This window comes from Pantherophis guttatus, chromosome 7 (assembly GCF_059756535.1).
Source record: "Pantherophis guttatus breed Tessera chromosome 7, ASM5975653v1, whole genome shotgun sequence".
Classification (NCBI taxonomy): domain Eukaryota; kingdom Metazoa; phylum Chordata; class Lepidosauria; order Squamata; family Colubridae; genus Pantherophis; species Pantherophis guttatus.
The window spans coordinates 33,527,626-33,541,854 of NC_142069.1; the positions used below are offsets into that span (position 1 = coordinate 33,527,626).

Consider the following 14,229-nt stretch of genomic DNA (forward strand, 5'->3'; position numbering starts at 1 on the left):
AACCTTGGATTCTAGATGAATTCTGGCAGCTGCTTAGTGAATTTCCAGCAATTCCACAAATAGTTCCTAGTTGTGTGCTTTGTTGCCTATTCTATCATCTTTGCCTGTTTGTCTGTCTTGTTTCTCTGACATTTATATACTCTCTCTCTTTCTCTCTAGTATTTTGAACTGATATTTCCATTTTTTAAACCAAATGATCTTTTATTCTTCCAAACTAATCACACAAAACTCAAAAGTTTAAAAACCCAGTAGTTTATTTCAAAGTATAAATTTCAGGCGTATCAAGACAAAACCCCACTACAATTAACACATACAGACACTAGTCTACAATGCATATAAAATTTAGGAGAACTTGCCACCGTCCTGCTTAAACTGGACTTTTTGGTACAGCCTACATTATTTACATGTTCATCTGTTGAAGAAAAAAAATCAAGAGTGCAAATTTCTATAAGGAGTTTTGTATAAGTTTATTTATCAGTGCTTATAAATTACTGATCTGAAGAGTATCTCAGGTTTTGGCTGTCCAGTTGCTTTATTTACAGTTAAAATTTAAACTTAGTCTTAAAATATATTTTCAAGCTAGCACAAGAAGGTAAGAAACCAATCATTCTGCTTTAAAATATAGGTGAGATCCAATGATAATACTGTAGAACACAATTTGATTTGCATTCTTGCATATTTGTACATTACTCTCAACATAACCTCTATACTGCTAAAAATATGTTTATCCAATTTTCATACACCCCAAATATGAAGATCTTAAAAACAGCAAGATTTCATATGCAAAATGAACAACTTTGCCACTGAATGAATGAGAATACTAAAGAAAGTGTAAGATGGCATCAACATAATGTAGTTTCATATTCTGGTTGTAGTTCTTCTAGCCAATACTGTGATATTGCAAGTCAAGGGATAAATAAAAATTATTGAAGCACTAATACTACATGTAATATGGATTCTAGAGCCGCAGAAGTCCTGGACACGTAGTAGCAATTGATTGGATCAGTCTAACATTGAATGAATGGACCAATTTAATGTGGTACAACCCATGTTCTAATTCTAATGGTTTGTTCTCAGACATTTTGTCAACATTTACTTTTAAGTCTTTTTATGTATAATTTAAAGAGGCACAGAAATTGCCCAACATGCTGAAAATACAGATTAATCAGGGTGTTTCAGTAAGCATTAAACATAGTGTTTTTGTTCAGAGTTCTTAGGGCATTTATCAGTATCACCGAACATATCCTCTATCATTAAGTTGCTAATATAACAAGCATGTTGCATGTCTTGTTCTCCACAATCTAAATTCAACCAATTTTTTTTTGTATAAAGTGTAATTTGGGGAAAAAATTGAACAGAAATAAGCTAACAAGTTCCAGACCCAGATAACAATCTTCTAGCTCACTTTCAGAATTTATATCATTTCTTCTGAAATGGAACTTGACTACTACTAGTAGCTGCATTATCAGTATTAAAGAGCAGAACATTGCTGAAATATAGTTTCACAGTGAAATTATTGTAGAAAAAGATGTCTAAACCGGGCCAGGCATACACTGCGATAAAATAGGTGTGGTGAGAAAAAAAAATACCAACATGGTACAATGTAGACAGTGAAATTTTCTTTTCTTCTTTAAGGTCTTTCAAGAAATATCTCTTCTATCCATACTATAACAAGCTCACAGTGCTGAGTGGGATGCAGTTTCTCAATCAACACAGAATAAAAATCCAGCATTAGTCGAGTTTGTTGCCATGCAATCCTGTTTATAGTAGTTTGATAGAAAAAGAATAAAGTCCCCATTATCTGTTGCAAGGACATATTAATATCTACAGATTCAGATTTTTTTTCCCAGCCAAAGGCAGAGAATTAAGCACAGAATATAAAATATGTGTTTTGCCATTACTTACACATAAGGATTTGTTTCTGCTTAACTCCGTATTGCTTTATATAACTTGTGAGGCATGCTCATTCTGTTTTGGAAAATGTAGCATCCTATTCTATCAGCTGCAGTTCATAAATCTGAAGGCTAACAACTATCCTCTAAAATGCTAATTTAAGAAGTGCTGAAATTAACATCTGCCACAAACTTACTTGAACATGGAACGAGATCTGATACTGGAAACTGGAACTGAAAGTTCTTGAATGACTTCTTATGCCTTCTGTTAAAGTTGTAGGTCCTAGTACCCTAACCTCAAAAAGAAAGTTGCACACCTTATGAAAATATACTTTCCTCCCAGATGTTCTCAGGCCTGATTTTATTATCCAAGTACCAAAAAAAAAAAAAAAAAAAAAAACAACCCTAAAAGGGCAAATAACAATACATTGGCTACAAACAATAGGAACTGCCAAATTAAACAGTAAAGTCCAATGCTTCTTTAAAAAATAATAATAAAAATAAAAATAATAATAAATGGTTTTGTAATTAAATGCTCCTTCCATTGATTTCTGATCCCTTTTCGTTGACTGCATTTTGCATTTTTCAGCATTCAAATTAAGATGTGGGCTAAATATACTCCTTCCGTATATAATAAAAATCTTGTGACCATTTCAGAGATGAGTTTCTAGCTAATCAGTTGTTTTATTTCCAGATTTTTGAAGGTAATAAGAAAATGTGATAAATTGATTATATGCCAATTACCAACTGATTGAATAATTCATAATACGCAAAACAAAATTTACTCACTCAAAAATAGTTTCTGACTACATAGAGACAAACAAGTTTCCACATTATTCTCAGAAAAATAAGACACAAAATGCCACAAGACTATGGTTTTTCTTTACTGAAATACACCTGCCCACATAAACAGCATTAAGACCCTGTCTTCCTAAGCTAGCTTCTGACTCTGCCTTTTTTGAACTTTGCATTTCTATTCCAACTCTATCAATTTCAGAACAGGAAGTAATAGAAGTGCCAAGCAATGCAGTGAAGAGTTACCACTCACTATTTAATAGGCATTATCAACCAAGAAGATAATGTACGTCCTATTTTTCTCTAGAATATAGTATGGTAGTTATTTCCATGCCAGGTGTAGCTTATTTATTTTCAGTAGCCATGAGCTTTGCTGAATTGGAAAAAGTAGAGGATCTATTCTGTTGTTTGGACTCAGTAAGTATAGAATTTTCATGAAGTTGTTACACAGAATTCTAGATATTTGTGTCTGTTTGTTAAGAAAATGAGGTTTATTTTTGGCTACCTACCATCTTAAGAACAGCATGATACAGCTAAACGGTGTGAGAGTGATAAATCTTCACAGATTAAATTAAATAAGTAATGTAAACATTAGCATGAATTATTGGAAAACCTGGGTATTACTTGTCAAGTGAATCTGCAATGAGAAATTATGACATTCTAGGGTTGCCAAAAGAGCTGAATATTGAAAGGATGGCAAAGAAAGAGGAACACAGAAAGTGTGACTGCATTTATTTTGAAATTATTGTTTAAGGCACAAATTAAATTATTTTTTTTAAAAAAGAGGATCATAAAAAGAGAATCAGGAAGCTATTGAAAATGCAAATGAAGTTTTCTAGAAACCTGGCTTTAATGGTGGGCTTCAAAATACTCTCACATTCTGGTGACAAATCGAGTGCAAGCCTGCCTGGAACTTTTTCATTTCAATAAGCAGACCCATGTATAAGAACTCAAAAACTGATTGTGGGTAAGTTTTTGCCCTTTAGGAAGTAGGTTAGATGTCTTGTAAAGTACAATGGGCCACTCTTCTAGGACTAAGCACAACCCTGAATCCAGGCTTCCCACCTAACCTGGCTGTTATACTCTGCGCTTGTGCCAATGTTTGACATTAGATTTGACGCCACATGAAACATGTCAGCCAAATTCCCAAAACTTTCTAACTCACTATTTACTAGGTACAGTGACTTGTAAGCAAAGGGGAGGAAACTATTTCATCAGAAATACAAGCTGACTTGCTGGAGGTTATGAATTTATTTCAGTTTTGGTTGTAAGTTTTGTAGTGTATGAAAGAGCTCTCCAAAATAATTCTGCAGAGAAGATTTTACAATGAGTTTCATGCATGAGAACAAACTCAAAACTAGGTCAAGCCACAGCCATGGGGCAAGAATGGAAGCTTTCAATGTCTTAAGTTTAACTGCTTTGGGAAGCAATCACATCTGTTGACTGGGGGTCACAGAAGGGTCCAAAACGTCCATAGATGTCTTTAGCACGCACAGCAAAGTAATATTTGCTGCCAGACACAAACTGAGTAAGTGTGCATGCCATAGGCAGAGGAAGGGCTTTTACTTCCCCAATTTTTTTCCACTGAGAGGGTACAGTGGCACTTGGGTCCTCATGGTATGCATATAGGTGATAGCTATCCACACTAGCACAGCTCCGGTCCACTTCCAAAACACTCCAAGAAAGCACAATGCCATTTTGACTTTGCACTCGGGCTAGCTTCAGGTGTGGCTTCTGAGGCAAAGAATGGTTGGCAGCTTCAGGAGGCAGTCGGGAGGGCTGCTGGGCCTCTGGCAGAGGGGCTGGATGCACAGGCCGCAATGGCTCCTAAGGGAAAAAGAAATGGTATTGTGAAGGTGGCAAAGAAGTTGCTTCATCAGTTCAGAGCCTATATGAATTGATCGCTCAACAGTTAAAAATGCATGCACTTGACAAGTGGTAAGGAATTCCAGAAAAGGGGAGCAGTCACCAAAAACACTGGCTTCAGAAGGAACGAGAACTTGAAGAGTTCTTATAGAACCAAACAGATTATTGCAAAAGCAGGGTATTCTAGTCTATGCAATTCAAGGCTTTAAAGATTAAAATCAGCATTTTGAATTGTGCTGGAAGCAAAATAGTAATGTGTTCCTACATTGGTCAGAAACGTCTACAGAATGAATAATTTGTGGTCCATACGTAGCCTCCAGATCTTTTTCTTATGATCTCAGAAATAACCAATTTTTTCTCTTTGCATGTGCGCATGCCCTTAAATTTCCCCCACAAACCCCAATGAGCTCTAACCCTGTCCAGCTCATTGATATCATCAACTTACTATTTTTTTCTCCATCTATTGAAGTTTTTCACAGTATTGTCCCCAATTAGTTTTAAAATATTAATGATCCCTGCATAAATACATTTGATCTTCATGGTTGTATCATCTTTTCTAAATATTCATTTTAATAGATAAATGTTCTTACTGAATGTACTGGAGGAGGCCGATGATGTACTGTGAGTTGAGGTCCACCAGATCCTAAAGTTAACCCACTGTTTACAACATAAGCTGTTGTTTGAGGCACTCGCACGGTTACACCTATAAAAGATATTAGTATCAATGTATTTATGCCTTACTTTTTGGAAAGCTATTATAAACCATGCTATTTTAATAACATACAGGTAGTCCTTTATTTATCCCTACAATTAGAATTTGGTCATTGAGACACCATGTAACTGCTTTGTTTAATTACTGCAATCCTGGCACTACTGGTTGTGGTGGTTATACAATCTAGGAATCCACTAATTATTTTTAAAGAAATCAGACAGGACAACAGAAAAATCTAATGAAAAATCAAGTTGAGTTTATTTTTATTTATTTATTTATTTAATTTATATGTCACTCATGTCACCATCTAAAGAATGAAGCTGCAAAGTGAAATGCTAACACAAAAATATATTGAACATCTACATTATAAAAAAATTAAATATTTTTCGTTGAACTATTTTTCATGTCAAACATTTATGAAATCAAATTTAACCATACATCAACTATTGCATCAGAAATCAAATTAAAAGTTTAAAAAATTACTGCCTTAAAAATTTAAATTTATATTTTGAACATATTTTTATGACTTGTGTTTTTATTAGCAACTGATAATTATGTTTCAGTTCACAGCTTACAAATGTATTTTTGAAAAGGTTTCTTACCTGAACTTTGTGGGTTGATTTGCCTTAAACCAGAATTCTGCATAACAGTGGTTCGCACAGGATTCTGTCCTGATGGTGCAGGAAGAGTAGTATAGACTACTTGATGGTTAGCAGGAGCTCTTGGTACTGGGAGTCTAGCTGTAGCCTGAGTCACTGGGCGATGTGTTACATTCACAGTTGTCTGGGCTAAGAGATAGGTAAAATAATAGTAAAAAAACTTATGCTTATGAAGACCAACACCAGTTAAAGAAATGGCAGCTGTGACTTCACATTGTTGTGTAAATAAGATCTTTAGTCCCATCAAGCAACATGTGTCTACCCTAGATCTAACCATCTGGCTGACTATGTGATCAATCATAACAATAACATACAAAACATATGGAGTCAAACAAGTTTAATAGCCCAATCATGTTGACATTTTAGTTAATCATGTAGGACTTTTTGGTGTGGTTATTTCTACAGCAATCTGCAGTCAATGTAATTGTAAAAAATGCTGGTGATTCACAAGTTTTTAATAGTCATAACTCCAATGTTATTTTGTTGTCTTTTTAAGGAAAACACTATAGCATAAGAAATAAACCAATATATTACAATGGGGAAAAAATCAACAACTGAATTGTCAACTCTACATGCAAACATAGTTTTTGTTGCAGTCTTCTGATTCCAGCTGTTATTTCTAGGTTTTGATGGAAAATCTACCTTTTCATATATGGCTAGAGATAATATCTTCTACTTTCCCTTCGTTTATCAGAAACAAGTGCAGCATGGCAGAAAGTACATGAATTGTGTAAATGTACAACTGATCATTCAATGAACCACTTAAGAGACAAGCTATTTGTTCATTTTCATCGTAATTTCTATGAATAAAATCATTGTAACTATGTACCAAGTACAAAGCTTATTTTAAGTTGGTGAGTGGTGCTCTTTAGGAGAGAACCGAAGACAGTATGTTTTTCTTGAAGGAAACATCTACTTATGTGTGTTTTCAATTTGTAATGCTGTGTAACTTGTTTATACAGAGAATGTAGTAGACTATGGGAACTTTCATGTCTTGTCCAGGCATCAAAGGGTGCAAAATGATGGAGTATCTATCAAAAAAGCTAAGGTTCACTAAGATAGTTGTCATATGTATTTTAATACAAGGGGAAAGGAAAGAAGAGAAGAGAAGGGATGCTAGGGAGAAAAACAATCTAAGTACAATGTAGATTAGGTAGGAATCCTAATATTGAGCAGGTGAAGATAAAGAAATAAGACACAATCTCTGCAAAGGATTTTCTTGCAGGGAGGAAGTACTACTACAATAGTTTTTAAATGTTCTTTGACATGGATATTGTCTTAATTTCCTGGGACAGCAAATCTTTTCAGTGAGGGAGTTGCAACACCACTTCCCTACATATCTGCAGAAAAGCTGTGAACCAGGATGGCTTTGGCAACACTCGTGGTATTGTATAGAGAGTCCAAAGACCAAGTTTAACTTGTGGAGGATTTTATGAATACTAAGGCATTGAATTTTAACTAGATTCACATGAAAAAAACTATATTGCAGAATAATTCATATCTGAATATGAATTGTTTTCATTTATGTTTTGGACTAAATGAGTAATATCTTAAACCAAATGGTTACCAATAAGTATTTTTAAGGATTTTAAGAGGTCACGTATTGAGTATAATTTAACTAAAAGTCTGCTTAGCAATCTATTCAATTGAAACAGGTATGGTCCAGATGCTCTTTCAAGTTTCGGTGGCACCTCAATACTCAAGATGTTTAGGATACGCTATATTTGAAGCAATACTGTCATTCAATTTTTATAAATTTAAAGAATATTGGTAACACAAATAATCTCCTGAATAAGGAACTGAAATACCCTATCAGGTTTTAACAAACATAAAATACACGTGTGATTTTGGAATGAAGTTAATTAGTCAGAAAACATTTTATTAGTTCAAAAAAGTCTTTTTGGGATATTTATTCTAATTTGTATAAGAAATAAGTTTTCATTAGAGCAAATGGATGATTATGTACAAAATCAAAATTTACCCAAATTATCAGAAGAGCAAGGGAAAATTATGAACAGTACAATAATGACCTTTGATATTACAGAAGCAATTAAAAAAAACTAAAATAGGTAAAGCACCAGGACCAGAGTGCTTACCGAATGGATTTTATAAGATTTTTTAAGATCAATTATTATTGATGAAGGAATGAATCTAAACCTTTTTTCTTTTACCTGAAGGACAACTAAAGGATAATGTAAGAATCATCTTGGATATAATTAAATATTTACAACAATGCAATGACAAACAGACTGTATTAATTTTTTTAGATGTAAACAAAGCTTTTGATAATCCGAATTGGGAGAGGGACTTCAGATGAGTTTTATACAAGGACTAAAATCTATACACGACAGAAGGCCTAGATTATAGTCAACGGAGAATTTATGAAACCATATGAGATTCAGAAAAACACAAGACAAGGGTGTCTTTTATCCCTCTTTATTTTCATGTTGGAACTATTAAAGACACATTAGACAAGATAACAGAGTAAAAGAACTGTAAATAAAGGCGCATAAATAACATGCTTTTGCTGAAGACTGGGTTCTGATTTTATAAAATCCATTGGAGGATATTGAATTGTTATGAGGAGGCTTAAAATATTTGGAGAATTGGCGGAGATGAAAATAAATAAACAAAAAGTGCAAATGTTGGTAAAGAATATGAATGAAGATCATCAAAGCAGAAAACAAGATCAAACTGGAAAACAAAACTAGGTTTAAGATTGTGAAAGTGGTAAAGTACCTGACTCTTTCTAATAAAAAATTCTATGTGGTATAAAAATAACTCTGTAAAAGTATAGAATGAGATAAAGTGGATTTGCACAGATGGGACAAACTAGATTCGCCACTAATGAGAAGAATCTGTTATTAAAGGAAATGTTTTACTCCGAATGTTATTTCTGTTTCAGATTATAGTGATTCTGATCAAAGACCTCTCTTTTGAATAATGATAGGTTATTTTCAAATTTATCTGGCAAAACAAGAATTAAATACAAGCTTTTAAAAGATGCAAAAGAAAGAGGTCCTGCTTTGAACAGTGGCGGTGGGGGTCATTTCTCCTGCTGACAAACAGCTGATTTTGCCAACAAAGTAGGTTTTTTTGGCAGCTAGTTCTCTAGATCTGAATGGGAATAGCTAGGAATGAGGAGGAGCTGACGTCACGACGGAACAGACGGAGGATTCCTGGGCTCCAGGATCGCTGCCGAAAGCCCCGCTGCTGGACGGTCCTTTTCAGATCTCACAGTCTTGTTTTGACTGTGATAGTGGAGGGCACATCCTGACAATCCCAGGGACACCGCAAAGTCCCTGGTTGATCCAGGAGAAGCCCTTTTTCTAGCAGCGGGGTGGCAGCCATAGTAGCTGCTGAAGTTGGGACAGCTCCGGAAGAAGAATAGAAGGACAGTGAGTCGATGCGGTTGGAGACTTTTAATTTAAACTGATGCAAAGAACACCCTGAGATTGAAGTGGGAATTAAATTGGACTTAAAAGAAATCAAGCGGCGAAATTAAGCAGGAGTCATTTTCTATTTTAATCTATTTACATCGATAGAGTTTTAAATTTCTGTTTTGCTTTTGACTGGGACTGGATGGAAAAGGATTGATAGAACTGAGAGTTTAACATCTGTAAGCCTTTGTGCCTTATACTTGAAATATTTTTCTTTTTGGAGTTAATTTTTCTTTTTTCTTTTCTGAAGATTGTTTTAATTTTTCAACTTCCTTTTCACTGACCAAGAATTTTAGTGGGGGAGATAGGAGAGCATGTAATACTGCCATCTACTGGATTGGAAACTTTGTTATTTTTTCTGCTATTAAAGCAACAAGTTGAAACAATTGTATTACATTGTTGCTATAATCCAAGGACTCTGAACCTTTTTTGCTGATAAGATTATTGGAAGGACATCTGAAAGAGTTGGAACTATCTCCTTTGTTTATTCAGGTGCTCTTCGGAGAACTATCAGAACTAGGAGTCTGAGGCAAATGAGAGACATTTGTTAATGCTCAGGCAGAAGCATTGCAGAAGAAATTGAAATTCTCTTTTATTTTTTATTATTTTGCTTTTCTTATTGTTCCTGTTAAATGATAACTCTCTGTATGCTCCCCCAGTTTAAATATCTTTGATGGACTTTCCTTTCTTTGTTTTTATATAACCGAGTTGGATTAAGGTGTACAAGAGCCTGAAGATTGATTTTTGGATTTTTTTTCCTCTCTAGTTGACTACTTGGTCGTCTTCTTTTTTATTTTTATTTCATTTTTCCTTTTTTAATTCGACTTTTCTTCAGTGTATCTTGATTACCAGTGGGATTAATTAATTTTTTTTCCCCCCCCCCCCCCAAAAGTGGATTAGGGTTTTGAAGAACCTGAAGAATTGTTTATTTTTGTCTTCCGGTTTGGCGCCGTGTTACAGTCGGGGAAATAGCGGGCTCTGACGAGCCCCGCGAAAACCCCGACTGACAAACAACCAATCAATGGGTCTTCGGACTGAACCCGTCCTGCAGGGACGGGGGAAGAAGAGGAGCGCCTCAGGCGGCCGAGAGGAACAGGCAAGTTCCTTGGAGGCCAGAGGGAATCCTGTGAGTCGGCGGTGGGGGGAGGCAGCCATGGCGGCTGCCACAAAGCCTCGGATAACCGGGAAAAGATTCATGTAGGAGGGAAGAAGAAAAGACGATGTGCTTCGAAGCTGGGTGAGTGACACCAACCCAGGCAAGAAACAATGTAACAGCATGGGTTTTTACAAATAGGACCCCAAATTTTGAATAGCGGCTGTAGATCTTGGGGGCTTGAGGTTTTGGTAAAGCAACAATTGGAAGTCCCATTAAAGATTTTGCTTTAGTATAAACTGAGTTGGAAGAATTGGCTTTTAACAAAAAAGAAAATTGGGTTTTTGTTTTTTTTAATTGGAATGAATTTGAGAAGCATTATTTTGGGATTTAACACCTTTGGAAAGTTAAAGAAGAGAGACAAACAGATGGTTACATAATAGCTATAAAATGGAGATTGCTGTGACTAAGCAGAATGTGGATTGTAGAGATCCTCCTTTTGTTTGGAAAAGAAATACTTTGAATTGCTATCTACCTTGGATTACTTTGAAATTAACTATAAACTTTTGGATTTTGGAGATTCCTATTCTGTCTTTGGATGATTTTACAAAAAAAGAAGAAATACACTGGATTTATTAAAATCAAAACTAACTGGCTTAGCAATAAAAGATGTGGCACAGGAACAAAAGAAAGGAAGCTGATGGATTTTACACGGAGCAGATGTTACAAAAGAATTAAAGTGATAGAGTTTCTAATATGGAAATATGGATTTTGAAGTGGAACATTTGTGGACAGATAGGGGAATGAAGAAATAAAGCAGATAAAATTAAAATGTAATGCTTAAAAGATAAATGTATAAATGATTTTTAGATAAAAATAGGATGGCTCATGAAGTAAGATGGAAAATAAAAGAAGGTAACTAAAATAGAGGATTGATGTATTGGTTAAAAATGATATTTTTATAAAAACGTAAGAGTATATACTAATATGAGATAAATCTAAGAAAATTTGTTGTTTGATGTAACATGTTTTAATTCTAATTTGTAAACAAATGAGAATGGTAAATATGACTGATTAATGTATTACTGGATGAAAACATAAGACACACAGACTTAAGTAACGAATTGTGATTGAACTCAATGTATGATGGAAATGATTAATATTATGAAATATGTTGAGAATTAATCTGGAAGTGTATACTGGGAAATAGCTAAATAATAGATAAATACACTGGAAGGAAAAAGTTAAAATAAGAGATGCTGGGTACCAGCGAAACAAGAGTTGGGAGTTCTGGAGGAGAATATGCTGGAAATCAGCCAAAATAAAATATGCTGGAAATCAGCCAAACAATAGTTGGAGGCTTGGAGGAGATTATGCTGGAAATCAGCCAAAATAAAATATGCTGGAAATCAGCCAAACAATAGGTGGAGGTATGGAGGAGATTAGGCTGAAAATCAGCCAAAATAAAATATGCTGGAAATCAGCCAAATAATAATAGGAGATATGGAGGAGGATATGGATTTTGAGATAAATCTGTGTAAAATGAAATGTGTAATAGATGATAAGCGTGAGAAAATTAAAGGTAAATTGATAAAGTTTAAGATTGAAAGATTTGATGAAATGGGCCTAGAGATTAAGAAATATGGATAGAATTTTGTCCTATAAATTGAAATAAAAATAGAGTTGTATTTAATTTGAAAATAAGATTTGTGGTGATAAAATTGTAAAGTAAATAATTAGATTAAGAGGTTAGAATATTTTTTAAGATTAATGTTTTGATATTGATGTTAAAAGACGTATTGAAGGGAGCTTTAAAAAGAACCAGATATAATTTGGATTTATAAATGGCTATAAAAATGAGTTAAGTTTATCTGGAAATTAAATTTATGGTGATATAATAGAATGGTTTAGATTAAGATGCTAGAATTTATGTTAAAAAATTTTATGTTCTGATTTTCAATTTTAAAAGATGTAATGGGAAATTGTAAATGGAGCTTGTTAAAGAAATGTAAGCGATTGTACCTATCCATGACCGGATTGAGACTTCGTTCTTGAAAGATATATTTTATGTTTATGTTTGTAAAAATAATAAAAAATATTTTTTAAAAAAGAATTGTTTATTTTCTCTTTTTCCCTCCCCCCCCTACATTTTTTACTTTTTTGGGCTTTTTCTTTCTTGTTGGCCGTTGGTGACTTTTGGATAGAATGAGTAGAAAAGTAGTGACAGTTGTATGTGCTTCAACTACACCTGCCTCATCGCCATCTGGAGGACAGCAATCAATTCAGATGATGCTTCAGCAGGAGAAGGAGAAAGAAAGAGAAGAAAGATGTAACACTACAGATGATTTTTCAAACAATTCAGAGGATGGAACAACTACTCAAGACAGATGAAAAAGTGGCGAGTACACAACAAATGATGTTGAAATATGAAGAGAGCTTGAGAAAAATGAGGAGCAAAAATAGGAAGAGGAATCTTGAGGATTGCATTTCCTAGTAGAAGCAGTCAGATAGTCATTGTCTTCATCTTTCCGTTCAGCTGTTTGGTTTATTTAAGCACACCTGGGTTTTAATTGTGTGATTTGAATTTTTTTTATCTTGATTTTCCTTTTAAAAGTTAATTGACTGGTTGAAGGCTGACTTACCTTAACCCCTTGCTTGTATTTTAATGTGAATTCTTCCATGTTTTTTCACTGTTACACTCTGCTGTTTTGAATTACTTCCACTTTCTCCATATGGAAATCAACAGAGATTTCTTGGGTAGTGTAAGTGACCTGTTTGGATTTTTATTTTCATAAGATTTTCACTAGAAGGATTTCATATTTTCTAACTTTTAAAAAGCTCTGATCATAATTTTTGAATGCTTCATGGAATTCCCCCCATCATACTTTATTGTGAGAAATATTATTTCAAATTTCTCTGTGGCTACTTTGTTACAGTACATTTAAATTCTCTTGTCCTTGAAAGGAACGGTTTTGTCTGGTTGTGAATGCCATGTTACAGGACTATATTAAAAATGTAGTTTAACAACTTAAAGATAAAGGCACCTGGAAAGTTTTTGAAAAAACGATGTTTTTTAAACTACAAGTTCAAATTGAAATTGTTTCATAAATAACTGTTTCAATAAATGTTTCATAAATAACAAAGGTTTTAAATCAACCTTAAATCAGACAGAAGCAACTGCAGCCAACCCAAACTTAAATTGCATTTACTGGAATGTAAATTGCTGTTGGTAGATTTAAAGAAGGAACTTTGTTTAGAAACTGCAGGTTTGCTGAAGAAGGCTAAAGGGGGATAGGGATTTTATAGATTTGGAGTCAACAGAATCGATGAGCGATGAATTGAACTTTCGTAACTAGATAGATGGTGACTGGGGAATGGATTTACTACATCTAATTGGAAAACAAATTGGCCTAGAGTTTTCTGGGAAAATGGATTGAAAACAGAGGTTTATGATTTTGGGGAATAAGACACTATTTTTGGGAATGTTTAAAAAAATCTTTAATTTACTTTACTTTCCATTTTGTTAATTGATAAAAATAAACTTTTAACACTTCTATTTCTGAAAGCACTCTTAATTTACAGCATCTTTGCCAAACAGCCTATTTTCCCCCCACAGTATTGTATGAGGTCTTGGTGAAGGCTCAAACCATCAATTATCATTTGCGAGAGTTGAAACATGGGCAAAGGCAAGTTGTGGACTATATAAGTGACTTTTGACTTGTCAGGCTAGGACCTGAAATGGAATAAAGAGGGTCACATTTGGAACTGCTAG

The 14,229-nt window shown here is 34.2% G+C and overlaps 1 protein-coding gene across 5 annotated transcripts in view; it reads right to left on the reverse strand.

The window, feature by feature from the left end:
- Positions 1-3,402: 3,402 nt before the first annotated feature.
- The window catches only part of ATF7IP (activating transcription factor 7 interacting protein), an 86,847-nt gene continuing 76,020 nt past the window's right edge, over positions 3,403-14,229 (reverse strand). For all 5 annotated transcript variants that reach the window (XM_034403534.2, XM_034403535.2, XM_034403538.3 and 2 more), the window contains exons 13-15: positions 5,868-6,053; positions 5,144-5,256; positions 3,403-4,514 (exon numbers count right to left, since the gene is read on the reverse strand). In XM_034403534.2, coding sequence (XP_034259425.2) covers positions 4,098-4,514; positions 5,144-5,256; positions 5,868-6,053 — 716 coding nt within the window. In that variant the 3' untranslated portion in view covers positions 3,403-4,097. The remainder of the gene's footprint in view (positions 4,515-5,143; positions 5,257-5,867; positions 6,054-14,229) is intronic.